Genomic DNA, 18,368 nt, shown 5'->3' with positions numbered 1-18,368 from the left:
AAAAGCAGGTTTTAAGGCCAGTGAAGGAATTCATTTGCCAGTGACAACAAGGGATAGCAGGTGATGAGCAAAAATGTCCATCTTTCATGTCATCTATATAAGCTGTGGCCAGAGGTGTTGCCCAAATTCAAGATGGACCTTTGCCCCTCAAAACATCTGGCTAAAATGTGGAGGCATCTTCCTATGTTCAATGATTTAATTAAGAAAATCCTTCCCAGGGGTACCCAAAAACTATCACAAGTGTTCTCTTCCTGTTAAAAGAACTAAAACAGAGAAATGTAAATTGAGCACTCTAGGCCATTCTGTGACTTAGTGATGTAACTGATAAGTGCAAAAAAATTTAAAAAAAAGCTCTTTCTGTATCCAATAATTCCCATTTTTACTAAAGGCTTTTATAAAATTAGAGTCATAAAAGAACAATTGTTCTGATTTTTCACTGTCAAGTGCTTTTGATCAAGCTCTCACTTGAATGGGCACACCACTCTCCAATGAGAGGAAAGGGAATATCATTTAGAAAGGTTCCTTCTAAATTTGGTTTCCAGTTTTTAAATTCTGTTAATGAGATAATCACAAATCTTAAAACTAAAATAAAGAAAAAAAAAGCAAACTGTCTTCTCTAGTACCGAGACAAGACTACTACAAGTTTCAATAAAGAAAACCTCATCTACAGCACCCTGGACCTCTTCTTTGCTGGATCAGAGACAACATCTAACATACTGCGCTGGTCTCTGCTCTACATAACTACAAACCCAGAAGTACAAGGTGAGCATGGGCTGGATGTGCCTAGAGCAGGGAAAATGGTGCTTCTGAAAGTTGTTGTTTAGATGGGGCCAGAATAGTGGTGTGGAAAGAAATGAAACAGCTGTGAGATGAGCTGTTTTGGAGAACAGGCATGGCCTTCACATGTCCTGTCAGAATTGTGATGAGTCATGGGTGCAGACTTCATACTCTGTGCTTTAAAGGATCTTCAGTTAGGGTCAAATAGAGAAGCCAGCTGCCCTTGTGATAGTTTCCAGCAAAGAGGGAAAGTGCAAGGAAAAATCCACCAAGTCCTTCCTTTCCAGCAGTGCCTTCTCATTTTGTCATGGATATCACCAAGATACTTCACTCTGATACCTGGCATCCTATTGACGTTACCTCTGCTGTCCAGACTCAACCACACACATTCTGCATGGTGCCTCTCTACATTACATTTTCGCCATTGGCATTGCCCTAATTTTGCCTCTCTGTACAATATTGGGCTTCCCATCTACCAAAAATGTACTATCCCAATTTCTTGAGCTTCCAGAAGAATTTTCTCAGATACTACCCCATAAAATGTTGTCAAATCTGCAAAGAATTTACTGCCTAGTAAACTGCTTCCATGTTCTCCCCCGAGAGTTTACGCCATGCTCCCCATGACGGGCTGTGCATATTCTTTACATCTCCATGGGAATTTTCAGTCTTTCAAAAAGAGTGGCTGATCCCATCATTTTTATTCCTGTGGATTATAGAAAAGTTTTTCACATGAAAGATAAGAATATTTTCATGTCCTGAAACAGTTTTTTAAAAATTTAGGCAATAGTTTATGAGTGAAGGATAAAGATACTATAGCACACTCAAACTGAAAGATCCCACACAGAGAGACCCTTACTCAAGTCTTGGGAAATCGTGGACCCCAGACACAGAGAGACCATTTTGGATGTAATAAGCAAAGGCGAGGTTTATTACGGAGACCTATTACAGAGATCTCCGGGCCGACATGTAGGAGACAGAGGTGTCGACCCCGAGAGGCTGGGAGAAAGAGTATTTAAAGGCAGAGGCTGTGAGCACCAGGGGATGGGGGATGTCAAAGGGGAAGGCACCACAAGTTACAGGATTGTTTTATGGCTCCAGGAGATAAGGGGGCGCCAGAAGGTTTCATGGCCCCCTGGTTCCTGGAAGAGAGCTACTAAATCAGGAGAAGGGTAGGGTCTTCAGGTCCTCATTATTTTTAAAAGTTTGTCAGAATTGATGAAGCATCTGTATTTGAAACACCTCTGGTTAGGCTTGGGCTGCCCGGTTTCCTGGAATGCTCTCTGCAGGACACAATGGCTGAAAAGCACAAGTAGGGGCTTATCAGGGTCTGGAGGACATCTGGTTAAAGTATGACTCTGAGTAAGCTGGGGGGATGTCTGTGGATGGTTTATGGGTCAGTCCTTGATAGCCTGAGGTGGTTTTTCATTCCTTTTCTTTATCTTTATGGCCTGCTATTCCTGGCGGCAGGGCTTAGCCCTGAGTTTGTGGCTTTTGGGGCTTACTCTTTTAATTTTATATTTTTATATTTTTAAACCTTAAATTTGTATAATTTTCCTTTCAAAACCAAATATTTTCCCTAAGATGAAAACAAGAGTAGTGATCTCAATGTCTTCCTTATAGTAAAGATCAGATGGTCATTTCTTCAACTCCATCCACTTTTTGAGACAGGATCTTTCACTGTCTCAATCTCACCAAGTAAAAAAGACTCTCTTGCCAGTGTGCCACAGAAATCTGTCTGTCTCTGCCTTTCCCTAGTGTACTGGGATAGAAGTAGATGCCACCACACCTGAAATCTTTTTAAATGGATTCTAGGGAGCAAACTCAGATCCTCATGTTTGCATAGCTATCACTTTATTTATTGAGCTTTCTTTGATCACCAGGCTTTTTTCTTTATTGATGTAAAATGTATGTATTTTTATCTATTTATTTTTAAGTGTTTGTTACCTACAATTCTGTTGCTGTGATATAACAGTACAACCAAAACCGATTTCTAGATTGGAGAGATAACAACTGACAGTCTATAACTATGCAGGATGTATGGCAGTGACCAAGAAGCTGAGACATCACATCTCAACTGCAAACATAAAACAAAGAGCAAACTGGAAGTAGGGCAGGGATAGAACCCGCAGGGCCATCCCCAGTGGCATGCTTCTTCCATCAAGGAGTTAATTCCTAAAGGATCCACGGATTCCCAAACCACTTCCAAGAACTAAGTGTTTAAATACTAGAGCCTGTACAGACATTTCTCAACTAATCCTCTTCATTTGGGCCATTGTTCTCTATAGACGCATGGTATGTCATGATGCAAATGCATTTAGTCTAATTTAAAAGTCCCCATAGTCTTTTTTTAATGTTAATGAATTTTTATTAGATATATTTCTTTATTTACATTTCAAATGTTATTCCCTTTCCCAGTTTCCTGTCCACAAGACCACTATCCCCTCTCCTTTCCCCTCCCCATATGGGTGTTTCCTCCCATCAGTCCCCCTTTACCACCAACATTCCCCTGTACTGGGGGTCCAACCTTGGCAGAACCAAGGGCTTCCCCTTCCACTGGTGCCCCAACAAGGTTATTCTCTACCACATATGCAGTTGGAACCCAGGGTCAGTCCATGTATAGTCTTTCAGTAGTGGTTTAATCCCTGGAAAGTCTGGTTGGTTGGCATTGTTGTTCTTATGGAGTTGCAAGCCCCTTCAGAATCTTTCAATCTTTCCTCTAATTCCCCCAAAGGGAGTCCCATTCTCAGTTCAGTGGTTTGCTGCTAACATTCACCTCTGTATTTGACAAGCACTGGTTGTGTCTCTCAGGAGAGATCTATATCCTGTCCCTTTCAGCATGCACTTCTTAGCTTCATCAGTCTTCTCTAGTTTGGGTGGTTGTATATATATGGGCCAAATGTGGGGCAGGCTCTGAATGGCCATTCTTCAGTCCCTGCTGTAAACTTTGCCTCCATATCCATATCTTCTGAGATCTTCTTCAATTTCTTTCTTCAAAGACTTGAAGATCTTGTCATACATATCTTTCACTTGCTTGGTTAAAGTCACACCAAGATATTTTATATTATTTGAGACTATTGTCAAGAGTGTCATTTCCCTAATTTCTTTGTCAGCTGTTTATCCTTTGAGAAGGTGAAGGCTACTGATTTGATTGAGTTAATTTTATACCCAGAAATTTTGTTGAAGTGGTTTAGTAGTTCTCTGGTGGAACTTTTGGGGTCACTTAAATATACCATTATATCATCTGCAAATAGTGATACTTTGACTTCTTCCCTTCCAATTCGGATCCCTTTGACTTCCTTTCATTGTCCAATTGCTCTGGCTAGGACTTCAAGAACTATACTGAATAAGTAGTGAGAGAGTGTGCAGCCTTGTCTAGTCCCTGATTTTAGTGGGAGTGCTTCAAGTTTCTCTCCATTTAGTTTGATGTTAGCTACTGGTTTGCTGTATATGGCTTTTACTATGTTTAGGTATGGGCCTTGAATTCCTGATCTTTCCAGGACTTTTATCATGAAGGGGTGTTGAATTTTTTCAAATGCTTTCTCAGCATCTAATGAAATGATCATGTGTTTTTTATCTTTGAGTTTGTTTATATAGTGAATTACATTGATGATTTCCATATATTAAACCATCCCTGGGATGAAGTCTTATCTCTTCCCTAGGTTTTCTGTCTCCAGGGTTGTCTCCCTTTGTGCTTTCTTTATTGTTTCTATTTCCATTTTTAAATCCTGGATGGTTTCGTTCTATTCCTTCACCTGTTTGGTTGTGTTTTCCTGTAATTCTTTCAGGGATTTTTGTGTTTCCTCTTTAAGGACTTCTACTTGTTAACTTGTGTTGTCCTGCATTTCTTTAAGGGAGTTATTTATGACCTTCTTAAAATCTTCCATCACCATCATAAAATGTGATTTTAAATCTAAATCTTAGTTTTCTGGTTATTTGGATATCCAGTATTTTCTTTGAGGGAACAACTGGTCTCTGATGATTCCAAGCAGTCTTGGTTTCTGTTACTTAGGTTCCTGCACTTGCCTCTCGACATTGGGCTCCAACTGCATAGGTAGCAATGAATAGCCTAGTAAGAGCACCAGTGGAAGGGGAAGCCCTTGGTCCTGCCAAGACTGGACCCCCAGTGAACGGGATTCTTGGGGGGAGGGCGGTAATGGGGGGAGGATGGGGAGAGGAACACCATATAGAAGGGGAGAGGGAGGGGTTAGGAGGATGTTGGCCTGGAAACCAGGAAAGGGAATAACATTTGAAATGTAAATAAGAAATACCCAATTTAATAAAGATGAAAACAAAAACAAAAACAAAAACAAAAAACCTAACATGCTTAGGTTTCCCAGAGCAGCAACCCCATTTCTTTTTATCATTTTCTGCATTAGTTACTCTTCTATGACTGGATAAAACTCATGACCAAAAGTAGTCAACAGAAGGAAAAGATTCTTTTGGTTTATGGTACCAAGAAGAGACTCCATAAAAGTGGGGAAGGCTTGGCAGCTGATAGCCAGAGCAAAACCAAAAATAACATCTCAACTATACACAGGAAACAGAAAGTTATTCAAAACTGACATCAGTGACAACATTCTTCCAGCAAAACTACACTTGCTAAAGATTCTCTATCTTCCACAAACAATACCAAGAGCTGGAAGGAAGTGTCCAGATTCCCCGAGCCTATGGGAAACATTTTTATTCAAACTTCTACAATATGCTTATTGGGTTATAATTTAAAATGCATGTCTGCCTGAACATTTACATTTTACAAACCATGAAAGCTACTGTGGATCAGATTTGATTTCTATATCAAAGGCTCCAGAATATCAGTAGATTTACATGACATTTACTGCACCCATGTTTATTTTGCATTATGCTCCATAATCAAGAGATAGGACTAACCAGAGCATCGGTGGACTGTGAATGGATAAAGAATGACATCCATGACCTAGAAACACAAGTCAGTCATGAGGAAAAGAAGTTTTGATAAGTATTCTAGCATAGATGAGCTTTTAGGACACAGTTCTAAGTTTTGTAACCAATTGCAAAATTGTACAAACTGTCCTAAACCACTCAAAAGAGTTATCTAAAATAGTTAATTTCCTTGAGACAAAATGTGGAATGCGGGTAGGGGAATACTGAACATACTTAGTGGACATTAAATTTCAGTTCCAAATAACGGTGTGTTAACATTTACATACACAGCCACATGAGTATACTTAATAGTTCTGATTTGTAGCCTTAAAATTGTTATGGTGATCTACAGTTGGTGGAAAACATTTATTTATAATACTTGGAAGTCTAAGGCAGAAGTAGGACAACTTTGAGGTTATTTGTCTACAAAGGTAGGCTCTACCTCAAAAAAAAAAAATGGCGGGGTTGGGGATTTAGCTCAGCGGTAGAGCGCTTGCCTAGCGAGCGCAAGGCCCTGGGTTCGGTCCCCAGCTCTGAAAAAAAAAAATGGCTATCATGGTAATATTTTTGGTTGTATGCACATCCCCAATTAAGAATTTGTGGGTGGTAGAACACTGATGGACGTTTATTTCTCTCACAGAAGAAAACTCTATAAACTATATCCTGTAAAAGGTTTATTGTTACTGAGTTAGCAGGAAGTGAGCTCTAAACTGAATTCCATGAGGACTGCTTTTGTATCCACAGACAAGGAACAGAGGAAGGAAGCAGGGAGCCATCTTTTCAGAACTTGGCACAAATTAAAGCATAATGTCTACTTCCATATTTCTGGGAAGTACTTAGTCACATGCTCACACTGACTCTGAAAGAAATTTAGAAATGAATTTTCTTAGCTGGACAACAGTAGAATCTCTGTTAAGATAGAAAGTGGTGAAACTATAAAGGAGTTATAACTCCTTGTTATGCTTATATTAGTTCATATAATTATCAAAACATTCTTAAAATAAGCCCTATTTATTCTTAGAAGTCAGGTGAGGAAACTGAGTCTGCAAGTGTATAAGTAGCTTCAGCAGCAACAATGGCAGCAATGTTTACTAAGCATTCGAAATGTACCTTCCACTCTGATGCAACTCCTTAGGAAAGCGCAGTCTACAGTAAATCAGTAATTGAAATAATTTTGTGAAGTTCAGTTACCAATGGAGTGATGTTAGGAAGTGATTAGCCTTGTGAACTGCATTAGTGACTTTTAAAGAGATATCAGACAGGCCAACGAGATGATTCATCACATAAAGGTACTGGCTACAAGCCCACCATCCTTCGTTCAATCCCCAGAACCCAGATAGTACAAGAAAAGAACTGACCCCTGCAAATTTACCTCTCAACTTCACTTTTTCACTTTGGAACATGCGCAAGTGCACACAAATAAAAAAATATAGAATACTTTAAAATGTATTTTAAAAATAACAGAAACAAAAGTGATTCCTTCCTAGCCAGACACTAGGACACAGCAAAACTTGGTTATCAATTATCAGATTACAGATTAATCGATATCACATTAAAATAAAATCTCTTGATGCCTTGAAAGTAGATATCTGAGAATATCAAATTCTGAAAACTTAGCTTTCATTTTTTATAAACAAGTAGGTGAAGTGAACTTATTTGCAGAAGCCTAACTTGTTGCTGCTATGGGTTTAGCCATGCTGATCACAGAGATTCAGTTCTGAGTAGGTTGAAAGCTGTGACTATGTTGTAAGCACAAAGAAAATTAGAATTGACCGTCTTTCAAAACAGTTCTTTGAGAAGGTAAAAAAAAAAAAAACCAACAACATGGTGTTTCTTTGTAAATAGAACACTGGGTGAAATGTAAGAAAATAACATCTTAGAGACAATTTCTTAGTCTTCAGAAGAAAGCATTAAATTTTAAAGTTAACAGAAGCCCCTGTTTTCTTGCAGAAAAAGTACACTCTGAGATCGACAGAGTAATTGGCCATAGGAGACAGCCAAGCACAGGTGACCGAGATGCCATGCCCTACACCAATGCTGTCATCCATGAGGTTCTGAGGATGGGCAACATCATCCCCTTGAATGTTCCCAGGGAAATGACAGCTGATAGCACACTGGCTGGATTCCACCTGCCTAAGGTAACCTTGCATTCTTAGCTTCTGACCTCCAGCATATCCTTGGCATTATGTGAGGAAGACAAACGTATAGTCCTGCCCCCAAAGAAGTCATCTGGAATGGAAGAAAGATATTCATAACAGAATGTGGGCACTATTCCTGCTCTACAGTGGCAGTGAGAACCAGTGGCCAGACAGAATTGAGAGAATGGTTCAGGTATAGAATGGGGTGGGCAAGTCAGTGTGTGGTAAAGTCACACTCTGGGGACTCCAGGCACCATGCCAGGGAATCTGATGGGCTGGGCTAGCCTACTCTGCATGTTTGGTGTGATGTGTTCCTAAACCTAAGGAAGTGGGTTCAGGAGCTCCATACTGGGGCCCCTAAGAATAGAGAAGCAGAGATGGGAGACACAGCATTTTCTTTTGTAGAACTTCCATGGTCTTCACTGTAGGAAATGGCTGTTGATACCTTTTTTCTCCATTATCTTCCCGTCAATGGTCACATGTCTTTTCCCTAAGTATATGCTGACCTATTTCCACAGGCCAGCACTTTGTAATAAAGAAAATCTAATGTCCCTGGAATATTGTAAGGCCACACAGTCCATCAGTGTTTTGACTAAGGATGGGATTTGGTAGAGAACTTATGGTATGAACAAGAATGGGGTATTGGGAACCCCTATCCCTTGTCTTAATGTGTTCCACAATTCATACTTTTTGAATCTTTGCTTTCTCCTTTAGGGCACCACAATTCTGACCAATTTGACTGGTCTTCACAGGGACCCCAAAGAGTGGGCCACCCCGGACACCTTCAACCCAGAGCACTTTTTGGAAAATGGACAGTTTAAGAAGAGAGACTCTTTCCTGCCTTTCTCAATGGGTGAGTAGTAATGAAAAGGAAACAGGTCTGAATCCTATTCATCCCTTCCCTTCTCTCATACCTAGAGTTCTCTGCTATAATTTGAGCCTCTCCTAATGGCCTCACCTTGTTCAGCCCCAAGGTGTTGTTTGCAGCCCAGTGTTCTCTGGCCCTAGAACTGCTTCATGCCTTCTCTCTCTCTCCTGCTCTCCTTCGCCTCTGGTGGAAATTTTGGATTCTGTTGTTTTGTTCTCCACAAATCTGGAGAGTACAAACTCTCTGACTCCTTGCCATAATATAATCTAAATATATGCCTTCTTTTCAAAGTCTTTAAATAACCAAATACTTTCTAAGTAATTTGTGCTCAAAGGTAAATATCTTAGATCTTATGGGGAGGAGTGGGGATGCTATATGTGTAAGGGGCTACCAATTCACTATGATGGGATAATCAAACAATAGTTGTAACTGGGTTCTCCTACTCCTTGAACAGGTAAGACATTTGTCTTTTATGACCTTAATCACACCTTTAAAATTATAATTAGACATATTTGTCTTCTGTGATTTGATATTCATAATTAGGGATGTAGTGATGACCCTCTCTCTTGTGTTTTTTTCTAGCCAATTATGAACAGATACTTTCAGTTTTACAATTTTTGAGCTTGTATCAAATGCCCTGATGTTTTACAGCTATATTGCACATCTATTTTCAAATTTTTTTACAGTTCCTTAGTTCAATAATTAACCATGTATTACATGTAAAAGCACATATGTGTGAGCATGAATGACATAATGGGATAGGTGATGTTGCAGCACTCCCTCTTGGAGCATGTGTCCGACTGCAGCCTTTCAAGCTAGAGTCAGTGAGCACCTCTGAAATAAAGACAAAGACCTAGCCAAAAATACTACATCTGGAGTTCAATATCCATAAGATTTTCTCACACTGAAGCTTGTGTTTCCTAACACTGCCTCCAGAAGGTGACTAAATGCTGCCCAGGAGCCACACTGGCAAACTGTGGGCTAGGAGTGCCTGCCTGGTACTGCTTCTCCTCCCATTGCCTTTCCCTGTGCTTCTGAGGCACCTTTGTTGACCTTTCACAATTCACATTAATAGGAAAGCCCTCAGATATTGGACTTCTGTCCAGTCTTCCTGTTCACAAAACAATTTAAAAGATTTGAATTACAGTTCAAGATCTCTGTGGTATATTTCACTTCTAATTATGCTCAGTCATTGAGTCAGATCCTGAAAATCTAGAATGTGACTCCTTTTCAGTGATCTGTTTCCTAGGTCTGCAGTGAAAGGAAAGCTAGCCATATCCCCATGGCTTTCACAGGAAGTTGATCCTCTAGGCCAGGTGAGGCCTGCATACATGCAATCTCTCAATATTGCAAAAAATCATTTCCCTGAAGAGGATTCATATCTCATTTTCTTTAAAATGTTCTCCTGCCTACAGCAGCTATAAATAGAAAGCACCACTGATGCTTTGCTACTGACAGTTGCATTGCTCCCTCTTAACTAGAGGGTCCATTAGCACACAAATTATATCGGACAACCAAGGTAATGTAGATGTTAGTAATCCAATAGAAAAGGAGGATTAGTATTTATTTAATCTTATAAACAAACTCCAGGTTACAGGAGAGCTTTTTCTCACTCAAGACCATGTGCCCAAACAATTGGCAAAATTGATCAGGATTGAGTTTTCACTCCTATTTTCTTTCTTTCTCTACTAGATATACATGATATCTAACCTCCCCACCTTACAATTCCAAAAGTTCTATGCATTAGTTAGAATTTTTCTGTATGATAAGCATTCAATACTATATTATTTATAAAAGCATGTTATCTATAGTGGTTTTCAAGTCAGTAAGTGACTTAGCTAATCTGGGTTAATGTGACATACATGTTATACTGGCCATTCAAATGGTGTTGCTAAAGATTCCTAGAGACAAAGTAAAAGCACATAGGCCTGGTAAGATCTATGCCTGGACTTTCACGAATGAGCATGACTTCTGGTGAGCTATAAAAGCAAGAAGACCTCCCCCAGATCTGAAGGAAAGTAAGTCCTACAATCTTTGGGAAATCTGTGAAGACCCAGTGCAAATATCAAGATGGGGGGGGGGGGTCGAGAGATCAGTCAGATGTTTTGCTTTCAACATTTCTTCCTGATAGAGGTGAGTAAGTTCAGTTACATGCTCAGTGCTCAATGGGAACCAGAAGGGGCAAACCTGAAAGACTCAGGGTTGACAAAGCAGCAATCTGGATTTTCTATTACTGCCCTATATTTGATGTGTAGCTGTTTTCCTTCACCATTTCTAGGATGTTATAAAGCCAATGTCCCTGGAGCTGTTACGTTAGGCAGCTTCTTTCTCTTGGAAAAGAAAACCAGTTATATTATTGTGACTTATATATTATCACAGAAGATAGGAAACTAAATCATACATTTACATGTTGTCCTGATTTATGCCCTCGTGTGCTGTAGTCAACAATTAATAGATAGCTTCAGATCTATTAACATAGTTAATATTGATTAATATAATTATTTTAGTATAAGTAAATTATATAATATGAAATAAGAGGTTTTTAAAAATTTATAAGTGGTGCCCTAGAACGTATGGTCAGGGCTAGTGAAGACCATTGGTGATAGCCTAGGTTAATCCTTTTAATTCAATCAGTAGGTCATTTTTCTGGTTTGCAGGGGTGGGGGTTAGTCCAGGCTGCGTTTTTCAGCTTACCCACCTTGATATAATATTTGAGACGAACAACCTCTTAAGAGGAAGTTTTGTTTGTCTCATCATTTCGGTGGTCTCAGTCTGTGGTCAGCAGGACATGTGGCCTGCGTGCACCTGCGGTGATAGCGAGCATTTGTTAGATGTGTATGGCTGAAGAACATGACAACCTATGGTTGCCAGAAAAGAAGGAAAAGGTGCTACCAGATTGTGGATATTCCATTAGGGACCTGGCTCAAATGACTTTAGGCACATACCTACTTAATATTGCACCACTTCTTAATAGTGTCACAATTGTCAACCAAGCCTGCAGTGGAAGTCCTTGTCAACAAATGAGCAAAGCTAACCTGCGTCCATTCAGGTTGCATGGTCTAGGTGAATACTGTGATATCATTCAAGTTTCCCAGTCGAGTGACTGAATTCTACAGGGAAAGATCAGATATGAGCCCTGAAAACATGTATGCTTCACTGATACTACGAGAGACATTAGTGAAGGCTTCAGCTTGAGTTTTTCCAAGGGTAGGGGTGGGGTCTGTTCAAATGTAAGTGTTATCTTACCAATTATTCCAAAATTCCAGTCTTCCTCAGTCACTGAAATGCCATGTTGGTTACTTGCTATTGCTGTGATAAAAATTATGACCAAAAAGTAACTTGAGGAGGAAAGGGTTTATCTTATAATTCCTGATCACAGTACATCACTGAAGGGAATCAAGGTAGGAACTCAAAGCAGGCACCTGAAGACAGAAACTGAAGCCCGGGTCATAGAGGCCTAGGCTTTCCTGCTCATCCCCAGGTCCATTCAACTTTATAACACTGAGGATCGTATGCTCAAGGGTGCTTTACACAATAAGCCCTTCATAGAGAGAAATAAGGAAAAAGGGAGGCCAAGAGAAAGAAAAACAGAAAGAAATTCTCTCGCAAGAGCTGACACTAACATTGATCAGGATGATCTAGGAACAGGCTCTCTCACCAGCATGTGTTATTATTACTAGTCTTATTTACTCAGTCACTGGTGCATAATGACAAAATTGCCTTCGGTAATTTGGAGAGTAAGACAAGTTGGTAACTATGCTGCCCAGTCCACGTACCCTGAGAACTTTGAGATAAGGGGGACATATGATGCAACTTGTCCCCAGAAAGCCTAAATGTCTTCCACAGAATTGGAGAAAGCCCAAGTATTAGACTGAAGAAGCTGGAGTGATGGCCATGTGAAGACGCAGCAACTCACAAAGAAGCAGCCTTGCCACGTGGCATGTGCCAACAAACTGGATGCTACCCTAAATGCTCAGGACAGGATTTTCTTCTCACTTCTATGACATACATGCCAATCATCTCACAGACAGACCCCAGCTTTGTAGGACTGTCTTGTGACTAAGCATTCAAATCTATGAGCTTATGGGAGCCATTTGTACCTAAAACACATGGTAATCAGGATTGCTTGTCTCATAAGCCAAGCTTTAATTTCATGCTTCAGGCTAAACAAGTTCCCAACTACCCAGCCATGTTCAGGAAGAAAGAGACTATTTCACTTCATTGCCAAAGGAGAAAGGCTTAGCTTCATGAAGAGGAGAAGTTTAGTCACAATCACAGAGGGGTTGCCCACAGGTCATGTCACTAACCCTGTGCCAGGGTCAGCCTCAGCTTGGAGAGGGCTTCTGAGAGGAGTGTCTGGGAGCAGAGGAAATGAATGACTTGAAGTCAAATAGTGAGTCCAAGCTGGTGGCCTATGTTCTACTCAAGAAAGCTCTCCAGACTCCTCTCTCTATGCTCTGCTTCCTCTGGACATCTTCGAACAGTTCTCTCTTTATTTTCTGCTCGAAACAGTTCCAAGAAGTTCTTTCTTGCTATTCTAAAAAAAATTATCTGATAGCTCTTCTCTTGTAGGTTATAAGCCTAGTCTTCTATTTTTCACATCAGTCCAGTCATTCACTCTAGATTTCCTTTTGATTATTCCTATGAATCAGCATCTCATGACCCCAGCCCCTTAATTCTTAGAATGCAACAAGTATACATTTTTTTTTTCACATTGCAAAAGAATTCAGACATCTGCTGGCCTCTTATAAGCACAGACTATAAGCTAACTGGGTGGGACCCTGACCTGAAATTACTACTTCTACCATGCCTGGACCTGGACGTAAACTCCTTCTATTCTGGGATGACCTTGAACTCAGGAATCTGCCTACATTTGTATCTGCCTCTCTTTGAATCTGACAAATTGGTTCATAGAACAGCTGCTTCTCTTTCTTTAGATTTGTGAAGCCCCTCATATAATTTATATTACATCCTTAGATTTTGAGGAAAATTATATATGTGTGTGTGTGTGTGTGTGTGTATAATATATATATATTTCTAGAGTTCTTTTCCATGACCTCATGAACTAACTGTCCTGAAAGTCCCAGCATTTACCATTTTGCTGAGATACTGGCCATGTCTTTTCCTTCCACACTCACGCTCTCTCTGATTATCATGGACTCATTAGCATTAACAGGGAGGCATTCCTTGAAGAAGGGTTATAAAAATATATACATTATTATACAAACAAGCCTTTTGCCCACAGAAGCCATCAGCACTGGTGGAGGCCCATGCCCTGTTGGCCCTGTCCCAGTGGCTGAACTGGGCAACCCTGGGACCTAACTTTGCATACAGTATGTGGATTCCTACAGGAGAATCTAAAGAATTTCCTAAGTTGCTAACCATGTTATTCATGACAGGTAACAGGAGGAGTCTGAGGAGAACAGAGATGATTGAAACACAATAGCAAAAAACACAGATGTAACACATGACACTGGCATCATCATAGTAACACATTTATGTTTACTATGTATTAGGCAGATAATGAAGTAGAAATAATCATATATCAGAAAATTCTAGAGTGTTTAATCTCATTGAAAGCCAATGTAGCTCCTTATGTATTAGCCTGCAGAGAATGATCCATGCTGTCATTCCTGCTACCATGTTCCTGTTGGAAACCCCATGAGAAGGATGGAAAATATGTCCAAATATTAATAATTGTTTTGTCTGAGTAATCATTTAAGGATTCTTGTCATACTCTTTATAAATTTTTTCCTGACTTTTTTCAGTCAAAAATGTATGATTGCGGAAGAAAGAAATCACTTGGTGGCAGAGTAGACATCTCCTTTGGTAAAGTTCTTGCTTTCCTTGAAAGCGTAGAACATAATTTGATCTTCAGACCTCATATAAAAGTGGAACATGGTAACATATGCTTATAATCCTAGAACATGAAGGGAGAGTTCCTTGGGACTCAGTGGCCAGGCTACGTTCACAAGTTCTGAAGACTTAAGATTCTATCTGTAAAAGTTGGCAGGGGGTTGGGGAGGTGGGTATGGCACTTGAGGATGAACACCTATGTCTGTTCTCTGGTATCCACACATGTATACACACATGAGTACACATAATGAACTCACATATGCACAAACACATCCACACAAAGATGGGATTAAACATGGGTGAGAGACTGGATGGAGTGCTTCAGTTCTGTTGGGATACTTGACAAGGATGTTCGCTGAGGAAGAGAACAGTGGAGTGCTAGTGTTATCCTGGATCATAGAGGCTGCCCAAGTGAATTCAGATATTCATTAGAGAGACTGGCGAGAAGACAGGTACAACAATGGATATAAACACAAATATACATATTACTACAAACACTGAAAACTACAGTGTTCATGTGTATCTGGTGTGAGGTGACTTTGAGCAACAACTCCCAGACTTGTTAGAATGTTTCTTGCCCAGGTATCACCTTTTTTCCCCCATTTTTATTAAATTGGGTATTTCTTATTTGCATTTCAAATGTTATTCCCTTTCCCTGTTTCCTAGCCATCAGCCCCCTAATCCCTACCCCTCTACTTCTATAATGGTGTTCCCCTCCAAATCTACCCCCCTTCATTGCCTCCCCAATAATCCCCTACACTGGGGGTTCAACCTTGGCAGGACCAAGGACTTCCCCTTCCACTGGTGCCACAACAAGGCTATTCACTGCTACATATGCAGTTGGAGCCAAGGGTCAGTCCATGTATATATAGTCTTTGGGTAGGGGTTTAGTCCCTGGAATCTCTGGTTGGTTGGCCTTGTTATTTTTATGGGGTTGCAAGTCCCTTTAGCTCTTTCAGTCCTTTCTCTAATTCCTCCAACAGGGATTGGTTCAGTGGTTGGCTTCTAGCATTCGCCTCTGTATTTGACATGCTCTGACTGTGTCTCTTGGGAGAGATCTATATCCAGTTCCTGTCAGCATGCACTTCTTAGCTTCATCAGTCTTCTCTAGTTTGGTGGCTGTGTATGTATGGGCCACATGTGGGGCAGGCTCTGAACGGCTGTTCCTTCAGTCTTTGCTCTAAACTTTGCCTCCCTATCCCCTCCTATGGATATTTTTGTTCTGCTTTTAAAGGAGTGAGTGAAGCATTCACATTTTGGTCATCCTTCTTGAGTTTCATGTGATGTGTGCATTGCATCGTGGGTAATTTGAACATTTGGGCTAATAAGTGTATCAATGAGTGCACACCATGTGTGTTTTTCTGTGATTGGGTTACCTCACTCAGGATGGTATTTTCTAGCTCCATCCATTTGCCTATGAATTTCATGAAGTCATTGTTTTTGATAGCTGAGTACTACTCCATTGTGTAAGGACATCTGGGTTCTTTCCAGCTTCTGGCTATTATAAATAAGGCTGCTATGAGCATAGTGGAACATGTGTCTTTGTTTGTATGTTGGAGCATCTTTTAGGTGTATGCCCAGGAGAGGTATAACTGGGTCCTCAGGTAGTGCAATGTCCCATTTTCTGAGGAACCTCCAGACTGATTTCCAGAATGGTTGTACCAGTTTGCAATCCCATCAACAATGGAGGAGTGTTCCTCTTTCTCCACATCCTCGCCAGCATCTGCTGCCGCCTGACTTTTTGATCTTATTCATTCTGACTGGTGTGAGGTGGAATCTCAGGGTTGTTTTGATTTGCATTTCCCTGATGACTAAGGATGTTGAACATTTCTTTAGGTGCTTCTCAGCCATTCGATATTCTTCAGCTGTGAATTCATTGTTTAGTTCTGTACCCCATTTTTTAATAGGGTTATTTGGGTCTCTGGAGTCTAACTTCAGGTATCACCTTCTATCCATTATTATTCAGTGCAAAGAAGGAGGACACCTAGGGAAATAACAATTTTCTGGGCTGGCAAACTGAAAACATTAGACTGCAACATATTGTTATGCTAAATGTCAAGTAATAGCAACTTGAATGGGACTCTAATGGCCAAACCAAGAAGATGTTAAACATACTCAGCTAAAAAAAACCTCCAGAGTCTGTTCAAGATTGGCGGGAGGAAGTTGGGGACTCCAGCCCCAAGGCACACTGAGAAAGTGACTCATCTGTTTTTTCTCCATAGGAAAGAGAGCTTGCCCTGGAGAACAACTGGCTCGAACTGAATTGTTCATTTTCTTCACTGCTCTTATGCAAAATTTCACCTTCAAACCTCCAGTCAATGAGACGTTGAGCCTAAAGTTCAGAAATGGCCTCACCCTTGCCCCAGTCAGCCACCGCATCTGTGCTGTCCCCAGACAGTGATGCTGGAGAAGCAAAGAGAAAGGAAAGAAGGAATGACTTGCCCTTTGAAACCACTGGTGCCTACACACATAGGAGGAAACAGAATGAAGGTGACAGAGAAAAGATGGGAAAACTTAGAGTAGAGAAACTGAATCAAATTCCTGGACTGCCGGCCCCTCAAGTTGGTTCTGAGTATACACTTATGTGCTCATAAAATTGCTGAAAGAAGAATTATTCTTTTCATTTTTAAAGTGTATGTAAAGGGATACAGTGTATTAAGAATACTATTTAACTTATAAATCACATTAAAAGAGGTGTGCTTTCAACTTTTGTCTGTCTTCCTCTTGTAGACATACAGTTGCCCCTGGCCTGTTGAAATGGTTCATTTGGAAATGATACAAAAAGAGCCTCAGAGTTAGAACTAGGTTTCTGGGTGGGGACAGACACAGAAGTAGGACATGAAGACTCTTCCATTTGGAAGGCCTATAGCTACCTCATCTTGCTCTTCACCTGAGTTCTCCTGAAGGCCAGGTAGAAAGGGATGATTCACTGGTGTCAGGCAGACAAAGCAAGCAGCACTGAAGCAGTTTCTATGATCTAAATATTGTAGCTGGATCTTGATCGCTGATCTCGGGCTGAGTAATATATACTTACTGATGAGCAAACTCTAGCAGGAAGTTTAGGGAGAAAATGTAAAGACATTTTGTCTTCAGATACATGAGCCAATCTGGGGCCCTAGGGGTTGTTGGAAGTTCTCCGCCTTTGATCCTTGATGCTGTTGATCTGGTTATAAAAGTCATGGCTCTTATCTTAAAGGGAATAAGACTCAGCCTATTCTGGATCCATTTTGAGTGACCATGGCTGGGAACATGGTTTAGTTTACCACCAATTGCATATTCCAACAGGAAACAGGTTCATGAAGTTTTATAGTTTTACAGAACAAAACAAAATCATTTACAGAAAATAAAATCATTACACCAAGATGGAGATGTGTAGCCCTCAGATGCTCTCTGACCACATTCTGAGCTTTTTGATTCTTACTATGCTGGGTCCAGCATGGCTGTGTAAGGGGTGGTATGACACAGTTCCTATCCCTGGAACATTGTCAGGCCGTTGATTCCCACATGTGACAGTGACTACTGTTGGCCTGGAACTAATCTGCTTTCTCATCTATGTGTTTTGCTTTCAATCTCTCTTTCTGGGAAATATACTTGCCCCACTATTCAGAACTAATCACTCCATAGCAAGTGAAACACATGTGGTTCTCAGAAATGAGAAACAGAGATGTTCATGAGGCTGTGGAAGATGAGGCGCAGACCTTCCACTTGGCCGTTAGAGGCATGGGAAAGGATCTAAACAGCATAATCACAGCAGCCATAAAAACCAACAGGTCCTTTGTGGAAATTATTCATTGTGAGACTTGGCCTTGAATTTAGAATTATGAGGAGAT

At 40.5% G+C, this 18,368-nt stretch overlaps 1 protein-coding gene across 4 annotated transcripts in view; it reads left to right on the top strand.

The window, feature by feature from the left end:
- Window positions 1–17,240, top strand: part of Cyp2j10 (cytochrome P450, family 2, subfamily j, polypeptide 10) — a 34,903-nt gene extending 17,663 nt beyond the window's left edge. Inside the window, exons 6-9 of one of the 4 annotated variants that reach the window (NM_001134980.2) lie at window positions 621–762; window positions 7,627–7,814; window positions 8,529–8,667; window positions 16,761–17,240. In NM_001134980.2, coding sequence (NP_001128452.2) covers window positions 621–762; window positions 7,627–7,814; window positions 8,529–8,667; window positions 16,761–16,939 — 648 coding nt within the window. In that variant the 3' untranslated portion in view covers window positions 16,940–17,240. Of the gene's footprint in view, window positions 1–620; window positions 763–7,626; window positions 7,815–8,528; window positions 8,668–16,760 lie in introns of those variants that run through there. The other 3 variants (XM_039109899.2, XM_039109900.2, XM_063287640.1) reach the window with 3 other exon arrangements.
- Window positions 17,241–18,368: the final 1,128 nt, after the last annotated feature.

This window comes from Rattus norvegicus, chromosome 5 (genome assembly GCF_036323735.1).
Source record: "Rattus norvegicus strain BN/NHsdMcwi chromosome 5, GRCr8, whole genome shotgun sequence".
Classification (NCBI taxonomy): domain Eukaryota; kingdom Metazoa; phylum Chordata; class Mammalia; order Rodentia; family Muridae; genus Rattus; species Rattus norvegicus.
The sequence above is the reverse complement of the archived record's forward strand: the minus strand, read 5'-3'. Positions and strand labels throughout refer to the sequence as shown.